The following is a 17407-nucleotide window of genomic DNA, read 5'->3' on the forward strand; positions in this document are numbered from 1 at the left end:
GCTCGGCGTTGCTTCCCGGCCAGCTTCTGGTTTCCTTTCGTCACAGAGCCGCGCCAATGGGAGAGCGGCCGTACAGTCCAGCTCCATGTGATTGGCTGACGTGAGGCGGAAGCGGGAGTGGCGGGACGCCGTTAAGGCGACGGCAAGCAAAGATGGCGGCGGCGGCGGCGCCTACCGGGGGTGGCGAAGGGGGCGAAGTCGGAGGCGTCTACCAGCATCATGCGCAGCGGGCGGTCTGCGCTTCGCGGGCCAAGTATCGCGAAGGGCGGAGACCTCGCGCTGTGAAGGTAAAGGGAGAGGAAGCGTTACGAGTGTTGCCTTCCTTTTTTTCCCCCTTCTTGGAGAGCAAAGACCAGCAGGAGCCTTACGGCAGGGGTAGTCAACCTGTGGTCCTCCAGATGTCCATGGACTACAATTCCCATGAGCCCCTGCCAGCACGCTGGCAGGGGCTCATGGGAATTGTAGTCCATGGACATCTGGAGGACCACAGGTTGACTACCCCTGCTTTACGTAACAAAAGCAGAGTCCAGTGGCACCTTTAAGACCAACAAGGGTTTATTCAAGGTGTGAGCTTCCGAGTGCAAGCACTCTTCCTCAGACTATGAACTGTCCATCATGGCAGTGGGAATATATACGCAAAAGTTAACCCTGTTAAATTAGTAAACAGTGTCACAACATCCAAATGCAGCCATATGATATGGTTGACAGGCTGGAGAAGCTTTTTGTGAGTGTACATAAAGATGTGTAATGAGGCTTGGTGGCTCAGTATCAGAGCGTAGGACGCCGAGTACCAAAGACTGCTGGTGGGGAAGTTTTGCCTTTCAGTGGATGGCGTGTTGCACTGTTAACCATTGGGACTTCCAGTTAGAACAATCAAGGGTAAGCAGGTGTAGTGGAAGACTTGCCCTTTGCTTGGTAATCTGGAGGTTGCTGCATGTCAGGTATAGTAAAATCAAGGAGAGAAATGCAGGTGTATCCAGGCAGGGAATATGCATACTTAAATGAAAATCCTAGATTCTTGTCTTGGAATATGGTCTAAATGCTGCTGTGCCATAAGAATCTAATCTGTTTACTTAGACTACATGGCCTGGATTATGAAAAGTGAGAACACTTTCTTTATTTCCTTGTAGTCAGCCAGGTTTTTAGACACCTGAGAAAACTCACATGGGAATGGGGGCTTTTATAAGCCCCAGTACAACCGGCTGAATTGTTTTGAGACTGAAACATATCTAACAAGACCAGTTAACCTGGTTCTTGTGAAAATCCCAGATTTGCTGCCACCTTGCTTCCTGCTGAGGTAACTTCTACAAAGAATTAATTGCATTGACCAGCACAAGGTTGCTGTACTTGGCCATATATAATTGACATGTTCAGTAGTGGTATTTGGGCACAGATGGCATTTGTGCTTTAACATCTAAATAATTACATTAAGCAAATTTGTACGAGTTGTTTTATGCTACAGTTGTTTATACCATGTCTATATAAACTGGTTTCAAGTGGTATAACATTGAATGAGAACCTTTTAACAACCAAGTAGTAAATACTTACTGTTACAAAATAAACATTTTTTTCCAGGTGTATACTATCAACTTAGAGTCTCGATACCTGTTGATTCAAGGTGTCCCAGCCTTGGGTGTAATGAAGGAATTAGTTGAGCTGTTTGCATTATATGGCACCATCGAAGAATATAATCCATTAGATGATTACCCATCAGAAGAATTTACAGAAGTTTATTTGATCAAGTTTCAAAAGATACAGAGTGCAAGGTATTCATTATGTCACCTATGCTGACTTATTTGCATTTTTCTCCCATTCCTTAATGGTTTAATGTTGAACTATTAAAATTCTAATTATTTGTTCTATATGATGTGATTTTCTTAATGTTATAACTGAAGTAGATATGCATGAAAAGAAACTGTAGGAAATATTTAATGTGGTATCTGCAGCAAATTTGGTTATTGTAACTTTTTCTTTGCTAGGGTAGCTAAGAGAAAATTAGATGAGCGGAGTTTCTTTGGTAGCTTGCTGCACGTGTGTTATGCCCCAGAATTTGAGACTGTACAGGAGACCAGAGAAAAACTACAAGATCGACGGAAGTATATAGCAAAAGTAACGAATTGCAAAGGTTGGTAATTTTAAAAATATATACATTTTTAAAAATAAGGTTCATTGTAAGTAGTTTGTTACTTAATTTCCTTCCACATTATGTTCTGCAATGTGATGGACTGCAAGGATAAAATAGGATCAAAAACCATTACCAGTGCCAGAGATTCCTGAGATGGCTGTTAGATTTGTTTTTGTAAGAAAAGAATATGTAAAGATATGTGTAAAAGGAAGGAAATCCCATTTGTCTGTTTCCCCTTCCCTCTAGTTTTCGCTTGGCTTTCCTTGTTTGCCTACTATCATATTTTTATGGCCACCTTTGTTTTTTTATGGTAACCTGAAATACTGCCTGAACTTTGCTAGGATTTTTGTGTGTGTGTGTGTGTGTGATGGTCTATGCATGGTCAGATGCTACTCATACTATATTTGAAATGTTTTAATATCCCGTTCTTCTTATTTATTTTACAACCCTGAAGCACCCATAGGTTTGCAGAACCCTAAATTGTTGCAGTGGTTGTATGGACCAGTCCTATTAGGCTATTAACCATGACGGATTTCTAAATTTAAAAAATCAGGAAGGGAGAAATATGGTCTGTAGATAGAATAAAGATTTCCTTATCCGTGGGGAACACTCCAGTTAAGAAATGGTAAGGAAATAATCTTCCCTTCCGTGTAGCTGTGCAATAGTATTGAGCAACACCCTTTCTGCTGTCCCCCACATCTCACCCCCTCTCAGTGCTGTATGGGAGAATTCAAGGAAGAGGTTTGGGGAATGAACACATCATGGCACACATTCCTCCAGCTCTGATGTCATCCTTTAGATTTGGATAATTTGGGACTCTGCCTCCATTTAAAAAGCCTTTGGGATGGTATACAGCGATAGGATCAGAGGCCATACTTTTGCTGTGATCCAAATTAATGGGTTAGTCTCTGCTAGGTCTCCAGTAGTTTCAAAGTGGGCAAAGAACATCAAATGTAAGAATAAGAAAATTGATTTTGGAATACCACTAAGGCCAGTCTTAAAGACTATTTTAATGTAATGTGGTTAGGAGTGCAGACTTCTAATCTGGCATGCCGAGTTCGATTCTGCACTTCCCCACATGCAGCCAGCTGGGTGACCTTGGGCTCGCCACTGCACTGATAAAGCTGTTCTGACTGAGCAGTGATATCAGGGCTCTCTCAGCCTCACCAACCTCACAGGGTGTCTGTTGTGGGGAGAGGAAAGGGAAGGCGACTATAAGCCGCTTTGAGCGTCCTTCAGGTAGTGGCATATAAGAACCAACTCTTCTTCTTCTAATCTGTCTGTACAATATAAGATTCTTGGTTAAAATTAGGTGTACTAAATGTTTATACTACTGTTTTTAAGATCAGTTACAAGTGAAGAAACAGAATCTGAATACACGGTTTCAAACAAGTTTTCAGCCAGATGCGCCTGGATTTCATGTATCCGAACGACCTACTAATAACTGGAATCTACCTGCACATATCTGTGATTCTGGGCAGTCAGCCTGTTTTAAATTGCCACTGAACAATGCCGCCTCTGCTTCAGAAGAGTGCTGTCAGAATACATTGCCAGCACCTCAGTATGCTAGTGATTGTTCAGAAACATCTGAGTACTGTAGTCAGAGGACACTGATGCCTCAGAGTGTGCAACAGGGAATACAGAGCAGAGCAGCTCACTGCACCTTCCAACAAAGATTTGCCTCTGATAGTGGACTCAGCAGATTTATGCCTCGAACAACTCAGCTACAGGAACGAAAAAGACGACGAGATGAAGGCAACAAATTTGCCCTTATTGGAAAAGACACTGATAATACAGAAATAATGATTGGTCCAAGGCTACCAGAACCACCTAAACTTGATATGGATGATGAATCACTGAACACCTCTGCAAGCTTAATTAGGAATAAACTTAAGGAGGTATGTTATGTGGTACTCTCCTTCATTGTCTTCAAAATATGTTGACAGATAATTGTTGGATGAGATAAAACTGATTTTTCAGGAGTGATAAAACAGCACTTTCATGGAGGGAAAGTGATGCAGTAGCATGCATACATTCCTGTTTTGTAGTCTTATGTTTAATATTGTAAAATACCAGATCTCTCTAAAACCGATCATTAGATTTCTAGTTTAGTGTTTATTACTTAGGCTGAAGATTCACTAAGCAGTAATCAGAAATGAGTATTTACAATTAAGTGCAAACTCCTTTGAGTGATTAATAGTAGCCTCTCCAAAAACAGAAAATTGAAATTATTCCTTTGAGCCTAAGTGTAAACTAATGTGTATATTGTAGAATACTTGCCCCATTACTCATGTGTACATTTGTTTGGAAGCAATTCCTCTTGATTTTGGTGGAAGTGAATTTGTACAGAAATGAGTTGTGGACTGCAGTACATAGAGCCTCTACATCATGTTAGAAACAGATTCCTTGGTACAAAATGTACATAGCACTAGTGATTAAACAGTGTTTAGTTGTGTGCATTGCAGATACTTTATCATGCAGATGCTGTACATTATATAATAATTATTTAAAAGTCTACTTTAAGTATAGAAATGTATCCTATGAAGTAAGCTTTCAGATTACTCCCTCTGTATAGAAAGTATAAATGCCTTGCCATTTTCTGTCCATATTAGTTATTGCCTCTTAGCCAAATCCACCTCAGTGAGGGCCCCTCCATGGTATCAGGTGTCAATTTCCCTACTTGATGTTGCCACTTAATGCTTTGTAGTTCCAAGCTAGCTAGGAAGCAAATTAAACTTGAAGATATGTAGTAGCACTGTAGTTAAAGAGAAGGGATGGTGATCAGAAGATAAAATGAATGTGTGTATGATTTGCTGGCAAGTTGCTTAGAGCAGTGGTCCCCAACCTTTTTATCACCAGGGACCGGTCAACGCTTGACAATTTTACTGAGGCCCAGGGGGTGGGGTAGTCTTTTGCCGAGGGACGTCGCTGCCACCTGAGCCCCTGCTCCACTTGCTTTCCCACCGGCGCCCCTGACTTCCCGCTGAGGGGCACTGCCAGCAGCAGCTGCGCAGTGCCACGCCGAGGGGGAGCCCCAGCCATGGTGGCCGCTGGAGAGCACCAATGGTGAGCAGGCAGCAGAATGGCAGGGAAGCCCCCGAGGCAGCAGCTCGGGAGGAGGACAAGGAGGAGCCGAGGCCCGGTACCGATTGATCCACGGAGAATGTATTGAGGCAGGCTGTCTCCGCATGGTCCATTTTTTCCAATTATTTGATCACCATTAGTCTGAAAGATCTACAATAGTGGAATGAAAGTGTCCAACAATACTAAGATAAGACTTCTCTTTTCAAACTAGGTTACGCTTCCTGTTCAAGTTTCAGAACACTCTGGGGAAATTTCATTGAATAGTCCAACAAAGCCAACTGTGAAACAAAGACGACGAATATAAATACGACTAGTTGCATCTCCTGTATACTTAAAATATATTGTTTTGACAGTACGCAAATGCAATACAGATTTTGCAACATTAAAATTCTTTTTGTATTTTATTTGCCTATTCATTATGCTGCATTCTGTTGCGAAATTTGTTGTCTCATTATTTTTGAAGTGTTTACAAATGACTGACTTCACAGGGGAACAGGAATATCTAAACATTTCTCAGTATTTCTTACCTTGCATAAAGAAGTTTCCTAAGACCAAGGCATTTTAAATTTTGGTAGGCAACATATGACTTGCCTTCCTGACTTAAATGATAGTAGTGTCCTTTCCATAATCATTTACATATTGTATTTTGCACAGCTACAAATCTGAAGAATCTTGAAATGCTTGTGTTTCAAATGCCATCCCACACTGTAAAAGAAAACATTATGTTTGAACATATCTGTTGTGTAATTAAAGAAGCTTAGTCTTCTGTAGTACATTATGCAAGTTTGAAGTCAGAAGAATACATACTATCTTTCCCCTTTTCTACCCCTCTTTATTTTGATTGAGATCCAGGAATCTACTTTTGCCTACAAGGACTTCCAGTTGGACTTAATAGGTCATCCCCCAACCTTTACATTACAACCTGGTTTGAGAATTCCATCAGTTCCCCAAACTGTTAGCTGTATGATACTTCAGAGGGGACATTTGTATGTCCCCCTAGGGCAGGGGTAGTCAAACCGCAGCCCTCCAAACCGCAGCATTCGCTGGCAGGGGCTCATGGGAATTGTAGTCCATGGACATCTGGAGGGCCACAGTTTGACTACCCCTCCCCTAGGGCATGCAGCCCTAGTTGTGCTGTACTTTTGGATACTAATTTGTCATTTTATACCTTCTGTTGTATTCTGATGTATAGTTCTCTGGCGTCTCATCACTAAATGACATACCAATGGAATCCAAATAGAGAGATTGCAGCATTTTTAAATGTACAACATTTTGCAGAAGTGGGCTTGATGCCACTGCTATATATAAGGATTTATTTAGGCTAGCAAAAGCCCACTTAATTAAAAGTGGACAATTTTTATTTCAGTGCAATATACTTTCTTAATAATGTGATTGGAAATGCTATGAGCAAGTACATCTTAACATATTGAGCAAATGCTGAAGTTCTACATAGATTAATAATTCCCATGTAATCCAGTGAGGCTTACAGCTGAGTAAACATGCATAGGATTTTACTGCATTGCCATATTTTATTAGAGCTGATATATCCTGGTTTACTATGCAGTTCTGTGTACTGATACAGATTGCATATATACCTTCATGTCAGGCAAACATGGCCCAAATGCTTCTAAAAGGAGATTTTCTTCTCTTACAGCTCTTTCAAAATCCGCATAAGACAGTTTGCCATCGTGGTCATAATCCTACAAAAGGAGAGTAGGCATTCTTATCCATTTTAGTTGCTACCATCAGTGTGCTAGTATAACTGAATAATTAAATATTTGTTTAGGATATTGTTTTTTTCCCATACTAGCTGTGGAATTGTTAATCCATTATGATGCATCTCCAAAACCAAACTTAAAACGGTTCACACAAAACATTACATCCCTGCTGTATTGGACTCATGATTTTCCTTGTCCTTTAAAAGTATTCTTGATCTGTCATTCTAATTATGCTATTGCCTATTAGTACAATTAGAAATTATCTTAATTATATTTTTAGTTATTCTTGGAGTGAGAGCTTTATTTTCCTATATAAAAACAAATTTGTAGATTTGTGTATAATTGTACATAAATCTTCCAATTTGAAGTTAAGATTAGATATGAGCAAAGAATATCGTATACATCTGAGAAACGTCTCTTGAAATTATGTTGCTTACCATTTTCTTCAAAGTTATTTCTACTAAATCTTTAATTCCTTCATCTGGATCTTCTTCTGATGGTTGTTTCAGAAGACTGTTCTTCAGCATATGAAACATTTCCTCCCGTGAAATGTATCCATCGCCGTTCAGGTCATAGACATCAAAACAGTCTTTGGAAAGCATAACTTATTTAATGTTATGAACAAGCACTTTTCAGATAATCAAGTACTACATAGAATAGATGTTGCTCAATTATGTATAAAAGAAACAAAGTATGCCACATGATAATATACCTACGAGCATTTTCTGGGGCTTTAAGTTACTGTATAATCATAATTCAAGTGTGTATTTTTCTATATGATTTGACTAATCTGTATTCACGTGCACCTTTTTTCTCTCAGTGAGAACTCTGCTTGGTGTTCATTGTTGTGGAACCAGCCATCTCCCATTTAAAAGATGTGTCTCCACAAACAGAACCCTACAACTGTTCACCCAAAACAATACATCCCTGGGAATAAATATTTAAGGGGACACTTCAAAAGAGATACACTTCCTCAGTAAAGAAAAGCAATGGATCCTGAACTTAGTCTGGAGAAATACACATTAGATGCTTGTTAAGGAAAAGAAACAAGGAATATTTACTGATTGCATTGAACTTTTTCTGATTCTTATCTAAAGGCATGTATCTGTACCTCTCTTCACGTCTATGGATGTAGTAGACAGCTGAAGCCACTGCCTGACACCCGGGGTTAAATGGATGAGATTTGACAATTCCAGGTTGTCTAGAAATGTCATCCACAGCCCCAAGCAATCTATCATTTTGAATGGGAATGTTTTGTTGATTGACATAAAAATAAAAGTGCACAAAGTTCTTGTTGCTTGGGACAACTTAACATTACACCATGATATGGTGGAGGGTGAATTCATTTCTTCTGTATCGGCTCCAATGTTTAATTAAGTGGAGTTTTTTAAAGCAGTAATGGAGTACAAGAAATTGGAGAGAAGTGAGGCTATAGTTAGAGATTATCTTTTTGTTTATCTTCACACCGCCCGTGGCGCCGCGGGCGCCACGGACTAAATAAAACAGTAAGCCCTTGGAAGGCGGGCTGTGTCCGGGATGAGGAAGGGTGCCGATTGGCCCCTTCCTCATGACAGACTATCGGAGGGACCAATCGGCAGGCGCGAAGCGCCTGCCGATTGGTCCCTCCGATTCCTTGCCGGAGCAACTGCGAGCCGCGCGTAGCGCAGCTCGCAGTTGCTCCAAGCCCGCCGGCCTCTAAGAACCTCTAAGCCAGTGGTCCCCAACCTTTATTAGGCTGGGGACCGGCAGGGCATCGGGCCGCGCCCGTGGGGGCTGCCCCCGCGGGGGCCACGCCCACGCATCGGGCCGCGCGGCCTCTCGCCGATTCAAGCCGCCACCCAGGGAGCCCCCGGCCTCTAAAAACGCATCGCCGGCACAAGAAGATGGCCGCCGGCAAGAAGACCGCACCAGGGAGCCGCCCGCCGAAGGAGCTGCCCGCCGCAAAGGAGCTGCCCGCCGAGAAGGAGCCACCCAAGGAGCTGCCCGCCGCGAAGTAGCTGCCCGACGTCGCTACAGCCCTCTCACCGGTAAGCTACCTTTCCTCACCCTGCCCTCGCCAGTCCCTCGCTCTCCCCCCCCCTGCTAGGGCCCATTGTATTTGGAATACAATGGGCTTTTTTACTAGTATAACATAATACTGTCATAGTTTTAATAACATGCAAAACAAGAGTTGAGGATCATGTTTATAATAATAATGTATTACATTTCTATACTGCCCTTCCATCATGGCTCAGGGTGGTTTACATACAATTAAAATTAACAATAGATTAAAGTCAACATAGAAGATAGGTCATTAAATGACAAATTCCCAAAGAATGAAAAATTACTCTGCCTAGAGCCAAAGATTTGTCAAGGCCTGACTAAAAGTAAATAAATTAAAACTGAACTCTAGCTAGATAAAGTTACCTTAATTCAGCCAATTGGCCACATGGATTTATGCCACAGTAACACTGATACTGGATTACTGTAATGCAGTGGTCCCCAACCTTTTTATCACCGGGGACCACCCAACGCCTTTTACTGAGGCCCGGTGTGTGGGGGGGTAGTTTACTCCTCTACTCTCAACCACTGCCCTAGCGCTCTCTGATCGCTATGGTAATGTTTAAACATCCCTTCAAAATAAGATACAGACATGCCACAACAATGAAGTGTGTTGTAAAGGGCTGGGGGGGGGGGGGGAGAAGGCGTCCTTCGGGGCCCACCTCCAATTAGTCAAAGGACCATATGTGGTCCGCCCACAGGTTGGGGATCGCTACTGTAATGCACTCTGTCTGGATCTGCCCCTTGGAGATAACTCAGAGACTCCAATTGGTACACAATGATGTGGCTTGGTTGTTATCGGAAACTAACCAGAGCATGTATATGACATCCATTCTGCAGTCACTTTACTGGCTTCAATTCAAGATGCTGCCTATCAGACACAAAACTCAAATGGTCTTAGTCCTTCATATCTCTCCTAGCATGCCCCACTGCAATACTCATTTGAGCAGGGTGTTCTGCCCTGCAAAGGGGTAAGATCAACAATCAGCAGTTTATGTGCATTTTCTGTTGTGGCCCCTATCTTGTGGAATGACTTGCCAGAGGTGGCCAGGAAAACTCCCATGCTTCTGTTATTCTGCAAACTGTAAACAGAATAGTTCAGGAGGACAGTTTTATAAAGGAAAAGAGCTGTATTAATACAAAATGACCCAGGAAGGTGCTTTTATAAAGCAAACAGGACTATGAACTATAGCACTGGGTATAGTACAAATTATCCTATTCTTACCACCTTGCTATTATATTTAGGTGACATTAATGTATGGATTCTTTAACATACTATGTCTAATATATTGTATTTTCTTTCAGATTCTTTAAGTCTTATCATTTATCAGATCAGATGCCCCACTCCGTTGATTGCATTAATTTAACACTGTAATTGGCCTTGCGTCTCAGGAGAAAAGGTGGGCTATTAAATAATAAAATAGTTTCGGTTCTCAAGCCACAGATGGTACCTACAATGCATGATGCTTTTTAAAACACCAGATCACATATCCAGCTGTGAACTCTCAAGTGTAACCTATGGAACAATGGAAGACATGCCTTTTATCTTTGTCCACAACAGTTTAAACAAGTGGTGAAAGATCTCAGTTGAGTTTTTTAAACTAATGTGGTCCTGTAGTTTTAACAATATCCTTGTCATTTAAATTGCTCACAATTTTTGTCTTAGTTTAATCATTGCTCTTCTGTATTGTAAATTATATTGTAGTATCTCATAGCTATTTGTTTTTAGTATATTCTACTTTCCATTCAAATAAAATAATTGCCCTAGATCTAAGACAGGGATAAACCTGCTTTGTGATACAAGAAACTCACATTTAATTTTTTCTTCCAATGTCCCACGAAGAAATATCGATAAGCCTTCTACCCATTCTGTAACGCTGACACAACTGTCATTGTCCTTGTCAAAAGCACGGAACACTGAAAGTAGAAGGAGGTGCCTTTATGTATTAAACTGACTTAAGGTAAAGGTAAAGGTATCCCCTGTGCAAGCACCGAGTCATGTCTGACCCTTGGGGTGACGCCCTCTAGCGTTTTCATGGCCGACTCAATACGGGGTGGTTTGCCAGTGCCTTCCCCAGTCATTACCGTTTACCCCCCAGCAAGCTGGGTACTCATTTTACCGACCTCGGAAGGATGGAAGGCTGAGTCAACCTTGAGCCAGCTGCTGGGATTGAACTCCCAGCCTCATGGGCAAAGCTTTCAGACGGCTGCCTTACCACTCTGCGCCACAAGAGGCTCATTAACTGACTTAGCTATAGTATAATTAATACTTCGTGTAATTCTGTGTACATTATCCTAAATCAAAGTAAATACAAATACAGGAACCTGGTATATCTCATTGCTCAGTTAAATTCTGGCTACACAGTCAGTAATTAAATTACTGCTGTGCTAAGTTTTTCACTATATTAATATTCTGATCACTTGTTGACATCAAGAACATGTCCAGAAAAGAATTTTAAGGCCATTCTTTACCAGCCAACTTTACAGAAAATTCCAAATAATTCTTCATACACATATCAGAATCTAGAGAGCAGTGCAATGAATGTTTACCCACATCCTTGTTAGGCTTGTAACTCTCAAACAGCAGGGTCACCCTCCTGACACATGGCAAACTATTGTTGAAATGAATGAGACTTTCAAAAGCGGTTTGTGAGCTGGCATGAGGTTCTGTTGTTCAAAAAGTGTCAAAACTCTGAGCATGCATAAAATAACACTTTGCATCCCAGCTATAATGCTGAAACAATTTGACATCATTGTGGGGAGAACAGCTTCAGGGATCCAATCATCCATGAACAGAAGATGTTGGTGGTCTCAGATGATCTTCCCACAATTTGCTCTTTCTCAGCAGCCATTTTGGGTTCAAGGAAAGTTGACTGCGAGCACTTCAAGACCTGCAAGTTTGTATGGATCAGTGAGGAGAGGGTGAAATAAGCATTGTCTCTTCCTTTGGCAGTGCTGATTCTTCCATCAGGTGTGTTCTGCTGAGAGAAGTATGTAGCAGCAAATTTGCCTGCAATCCCCTTCCTCATTGTAGCTTACCAACCTGCATGGCTAGTAGAACTATTTTACACATAAATAAATGTAGATACAAATTACATTATTTACTTGATTTCTAATCCACCTTTTGCCAGTTTGGTGTAGTGGTTAGGAGTGCGGACTTCTAATCTGGCATGCCGGGTTTGATTCTGCACTCACCCACTTGCAGCCAGCTGGGTGACCTTGGGCTCGCCACAGCACTGATAAAACTGTTCTGACCGAGCAGTAATATCAGGGCTCTCTCAGCCTCACCTTATCACAGGGTGTCTGTTGTGGGGAGAGGAAGGGAAGGCAATTGTAAGCCACTTTGAGCCTCCTTCGGGTAGAGAAAAGCGGCATATAAGAACCAACTCTTCCTCTTCTTGCACAGAGATATAAAACACACTACACTGTGTAAATCAATGCAATCAAATATCATGAGAAAGCTAATGAACAATGCAATAGGATTAGAACAATGCAAAGATTAGAAACAAATAAATACTGTATTTGCTGGCGTATAAGACTACTTCCCCCCCCTGAAAAACACGCCTCCAAGTGGGGGATCATCCTATATGCTGGGTACACTTCAGTTGGGATAGACATAGCTGCCCATAGTGGCCTCCCGATGCTCGCCCACCTAATTCTACATACCATCCAGTATCGCGCAGTATCCAGTGCGGCCGTGGCGGGTCATCTGCGTGGCTGCGGCAAGTATCAGCAGCGAGACGAGTGCCAGCCTTTTCAGCATGACTGGCCCATTCTGCTCGGCAGGAAGCAGCGGCGCTCCGGCCCGCCCCTTGTCTACGCAGAGCTCGCTCATGCGCACTTGCGCACTAGTGCCAATCACAGGGAGATGCAGGGGCGGGCCGGGTATATAACAAACTATATTTTGCGGGGAAATGTTGGGGGGTCGTCTTAACGCCCAGTCGTCTTGTACGCTGGCAAATACGGTAACATATATTATGACTGATTAAATATGTAAAGAAACACTAGGATAATGCAGGCTTGCACCTGGCCATCTAGCAGATTTCTGAATGACTTGAAGGTGACCCATGTTTTTAAACCTGCTGTGAGAGATACCTTGCAATGGACATTTTAATTATACATTTGTAAAAATGAGTTTCTCCTCACCTCTATCCATAATCATGTCGTCTGTCATTCCAAATGTGACATGTAGGATATTTCGGAAGGAGTTACGATCTAAGCCAACAACTGCATGCCGTTCACTGGGCTCCACTCCCAAGTTGTTGAAAAGTTTTATGAGGCATTCCACTTCAAATTTGTTAACTATAAAATGAGAAGTCAGGAAAATAGTTTTAAAAAGCCAATGCTATGAATGAGCACCCTAAACTTTGACGTGTCCCTTAATTTTAATAAATTATATAAATTATTAATACATTTGTACTCTTTTCCTCGTGCTTCAAGAATAATTGCTGTTTATGTTACAGGTGAATTGAGAAGGAGGAAAATAATCTCAAACAAACTTTCTTAATTTGTTCTCTTCTGCTTTAATCAGGATACCCGTAAACCCATCTATTTAAACTTGTGTCATCTTTTATTATAGAGTCAACGGATCTTTCATTCATAGCGGCATTAAATAAAATTACATTACTTGTACATACTTGGTTAGCAAATTGCTCAGTGTCCAAGACCCAGTCTCTATTGCTACTCTAGAAAAAGCCCCATCTTCAGTAATGCGTATATTTTCTTGTCCAAGAAAAAGTGCCACTAGCTCTTCTGCTGAAGGTCCCGGCACCTTGGCCAAGTGCGATAGGAAAACATGGTCACTTTTCCTAACCTATCTTCAAACAAGGACTGTGCTTTTAAATCCGGGTGGGTCAAACGAAATGGGCATGGCACACAACAGAGGGAGCAACACTTCACAGCCAAGCAGCTTATGGGTTCCTGAGAATAGGGCATTAAGTCACAGCCCTGTTTTCATCCCGGAACTGTCAGAAGGCCCCTGGAGAATTCAAGAGGGATTTTCATCTCTAGAACCCTGACTGTTTTCCCCACCCGTGTATAGCGTTAGATGAGGATCCCAAAACCCTGGATTTAAATCCCCACCTGCCTTAATGTCGCTGGGAGCCAGTTTGGTGTAGTGGTTAAGAGTGTTGACTTCTAATCTGGCAAACCAGGTTCCATTCTGCGCTCCCCCACATGCAGCCAGCTGGGTGGCCTTAGTGCACTGATAAAATTGTTCTGACCACCCCACAGGGTGTCTGTTGTGGGGAGAGGAAAGGGAAGGCGACTGTAAGCCGCTTTGAGCTTCCTTCAGGTAGAGAAAAGTGGTATATAAGAACCAACTCTTCTTCTTCTGGGGTGACCTGGGGGCAACCACACGGGCTAACCTTCCTCCCAGGGCTGCTGTGAGGAGCACATGGGGAAAGGAAGGACACTCCTGATGGGATAATAATGAGAAACCCCGCAGGGATTGGGCAGGGGGCGGGTGTTGAGAGCGCGCGACTGAGAGCGGGGGGGGGGGGGGCTTGCCTGCTACTCACAGTGTCTTGCAGATTTGCACAAGGAGTCGGTCAGCTTCTGCAGCTTTTTCCTGTTCATTTTCGCGGCCGCTTCCCCCGCCTCTCAGACCAAGCGGCTGCCGCGGCAACCGAGATGCACTCCCGCCAGCCCGGCCGGAGGGCTGACGCGCAACTTCCGCGGAGGGAGAAGCGAGGGGTGGGGGCTCACCGCGGCGCTTTCTCGTTCATTTGACACCCCCAGCCCCTCCCCAGGCGAGACGGTCCACGAGCCGCCCACTGGAAGCTGCTCTGGGGTGGGGAAGGGGGGGGGGGCTGTGTAGCCGGCGCTTTGCACGGGGCGTGGCCAGGAAGAAAGGCAGGTCGCGCGGGGGGTGGTGGTGGTGGTTCTGGTTGCCATGGCGAGCATAGAACGCCGTGAGGGCGCTCCCGAGAGCGGGGCGGGGCGGGATGGGACAATGAAGAACGGGGGAGACTCAGCCGAGAAGAAAAGGCGGCTTCACTTCAAAGAAGGGAAGAGAGGACGGAGAGAGAGAGATGCCAACTGCCTCATGAGAGAAAAGCGCCCTTTTAATACAGGCTTGCTTAGGAGGAGCTGCGGTTTCCCTCGATGCCACGAAAAGCTTCAGCTGCCCACGTTAAGCCTGTATAGGAGGAACAGGACGGCGTATTCTTCCAGCCGCCCCCTGACAGGGCCTATGGCAGGGGTAGTCAAACTGCGGCCCTCCAGATGTCCATGGACTACAATTCCCAGAAGCCCCTGCCAGCGAATGCTGGCAGGGGCTCCTGGGAATTGTAGTCCATGGACATCTGGAGGGCTGCAGTTTGACTACCCCTGGCCTATGGGGCCTGACCCAGAAGACAGGTCCAGCCCAGCCTCAGGAAAGGGCTCAGTATTTGGTTTGAACACCAGCACACTGATTCAGTCCTCATATTTATCGCCGGGGGAGTATGCAGTTGGGGAAGTGGAGGGACCACAGCTGGGGATAATGCTATTGAGTTCTCCTTCCGTCCCAACCGTTTTCTCCAGGGAAACGGATCCCTTATTGTTTGGAGATCCGTTGTATTTCCAAGGGATCTCCAGGAACCTTCTTTCATACGGGGAGGACTTGTAAGAAAGCAAAAGGACAATGGAGAGAAATACGCCCCCAAAATGCAGAGCATGCTATTAGGTGTTCTGCCTGACAAATGAACACACATTTTTAGAGGAGCTATTCAAATACATGGTGACAGTGGCTAGAAATATTTACACGTCAAAATGGAAACCAGATGTCTCTCCATGTTTAGGAGAATGGGAAAATAAACTTGCTAAATATGCAATATTTAAATAGGCAATATATGTCTGACGAAGGGTGCTTGCACTCGAAAGCTCATGCCTTGAATAAATCTTTGTTGGTCTTAAAGGTGCTACTGGACTCTGATTTTATTTTGCTAAATATGCAGTAATGGCAACATTAACCTATCTGAGAAACGCGTCTACTACAAAGTTTGAGGAATAGATGGAGTGTATATATAACGTGAACTCTGCCAGGAATTTGGGCATGATCCTGGAACCCACCTTTGCCAAGTGAGGCCATGAGTGCCCTCTGTCCCAGATCACCTTGCCACAGTGATCCACACAACGGTCATCTCCCAGGTTAGGCTTCTGTAAATCGCTCTATGTGGGCCTGCCCTTGTTTCTGCTCCGGAAATTACAGCTGGTGAAAAATGCAGCCGTTACGGTCCTTCTGAAGACACCATGGAGGGCCCACATCCAGCTTGTGCTGAGGCAGTTGCACTGGTTGCCAGTTCAGTACCGGATCAGGTTCAAGGTATTGGTTTTGACTTTTAAGGCCATACATGGCCCTGAGGGACTGCCTAACTCCCTATGTCCCATAAAGGTCATTGTGCTCTGCAACAGCAAACAGACTGGAGGTCCCTGGGCCATGGGAAGTCTGTCTGGCTTCAACCAGGAACAGGACAATTTTGCCCGGGGCCCAGTGAAATGAGCTTCCAGAACAGCTGAGGGCCCTGCGGGAACTGACAGAGTTCCACAGGGCCTGCAAGATGGAACTCTTCTAGCAGGCCTTTGGTTGAGGCCAGGTTGGAGGAAAAGGAAGAACTGGCCCCTCTTCTGGAATGCTGTATTTCATTTTTCCTGGGCATACAGTTGGGAGGGGGGCATGCTGAGGCCAGTGTAGGAGGGAGGAGAGGTTTTTAAAATTGTTTTATTGATTACGCATATATATGTTGTGATCCACTATGAACCAGCTGTGCTGGGGATGGTGGAATGTAAATGCAAACAAATAAATAAGAAAATATAATATAGGAGAGTGGGCGGAGACATGGCACTTGGATAGCTCGAATACTTCGAGCTCCTGTTCCACTGAGGGTCAATCACCGCTGTGATTGACAGTAATCGGGTTTTGAGTACGCAAACTCACCCACCACCAACTCAGGAATTCCTTGTGAATTTCTGGGGCCTTTCTGTTCCGCAGGGGATTTAATATTCCCTGGAACGCAAGCTCAGTGTGCACAGGGTCCAGCAAGAGCCGTTCGCCATCTTAAAATTCTCGTCCTTTTCTACAACTCTGCAATCTACACAGCCTCTACTTTAATCTTCAAAGCTAATTGGATTCTTCCTTGCAAGACTTTTGACCCATCACAACTCCGGAGTGAAAACAACTGGCAGACATCAGATCGAGCCTACAAACAGTGAGTGGGGGTTTCCCCCGGCATCCTCTCCCTTTGGAACAAACTTTCGGCGTGAAGAGCTGTTCTCTCTAATTTAAGCAAGTTAGAGTGACAGGGAGTAAGTGGGAGAAGGAAGAGAAAGGGGTTAAGACAGCCAGAACACCCCCCCACCATTGTTTATAAACCGGAGATTGAAAAAGCAGATATAAGGACTTTGCGAGAGTTCTGCGAGAGTTTCGTGCCAGAACGAGATTTCAGGCTTGGAAAAGCTT

General features: G+C 43.8%; 2 protein-coding genes across 2 annotated transcripts; one reads left to right on the top strand and one right to left on the bottom strand.

Moving 5' to 3' along the window:
* Positions 1 to 2: 2 nt before the first annotated feature.
* RBM48 (RNA binding motif protein 48) lies at positions 3 to 5613 on the top strand. The gene is made up of 5 exons (XM_077302934.1): positions 3 to 287; positions 1576 to 1766; positions 1980 to 2125; positions 3470 to 4023; positions 5421 to 5613. Exons 1-5 carry the CDS (start codon positions 153 to 155, stop codon positions 5511 to 5513), a joined length of 1119 nt encoding a protein of 372 aa, XP_077159049.1. The 5' UTR covers positions 3 to 152; the 3' UTR covers positions 5514 to 5613.
* On the bottom strand, positions 5534 to 14821 carry CLXN (calaxin). The gene is made up of 6 exons (XM_077302939.1): positions 14487 to 14821; positions 13114 to 13269; positions 10780 to 10884; positions 7365 to 7516; positions 6805 to 6909; positions 5534 to 5914 (listed from the first exon to the last, which is right to left on the bottom strand). The coding sequence occupies exons 1-6, from the start codon at positions 14542 to 14544 to the stop codon at positions 5864 to 5866; spliced, it is 627 nt and encodes a 208-aa protein (XP_077159054.1). The 5' UTR covers positions 14545 to 14821; the 3' UTR covers positions 5534 to 5863.
* Positions 14822 to 17407: the final 2586 nt, after the last annotated feature.

This window comes from Paroedura picta, chromosome 11 (assembly GCF_049243985.1).
Source record: "Paroedura picta isolate Pp20150507F chromosome 11, Ppicta_v3.0, whole genome shotgun sequence".
Taxonomy (NCBI): domain Eukaryota; kingdom Metazoa; phylum Chordata; class Lepidosauria; order Squamata; family Gekkonidae; genus Paroedura; species Paroedura picta.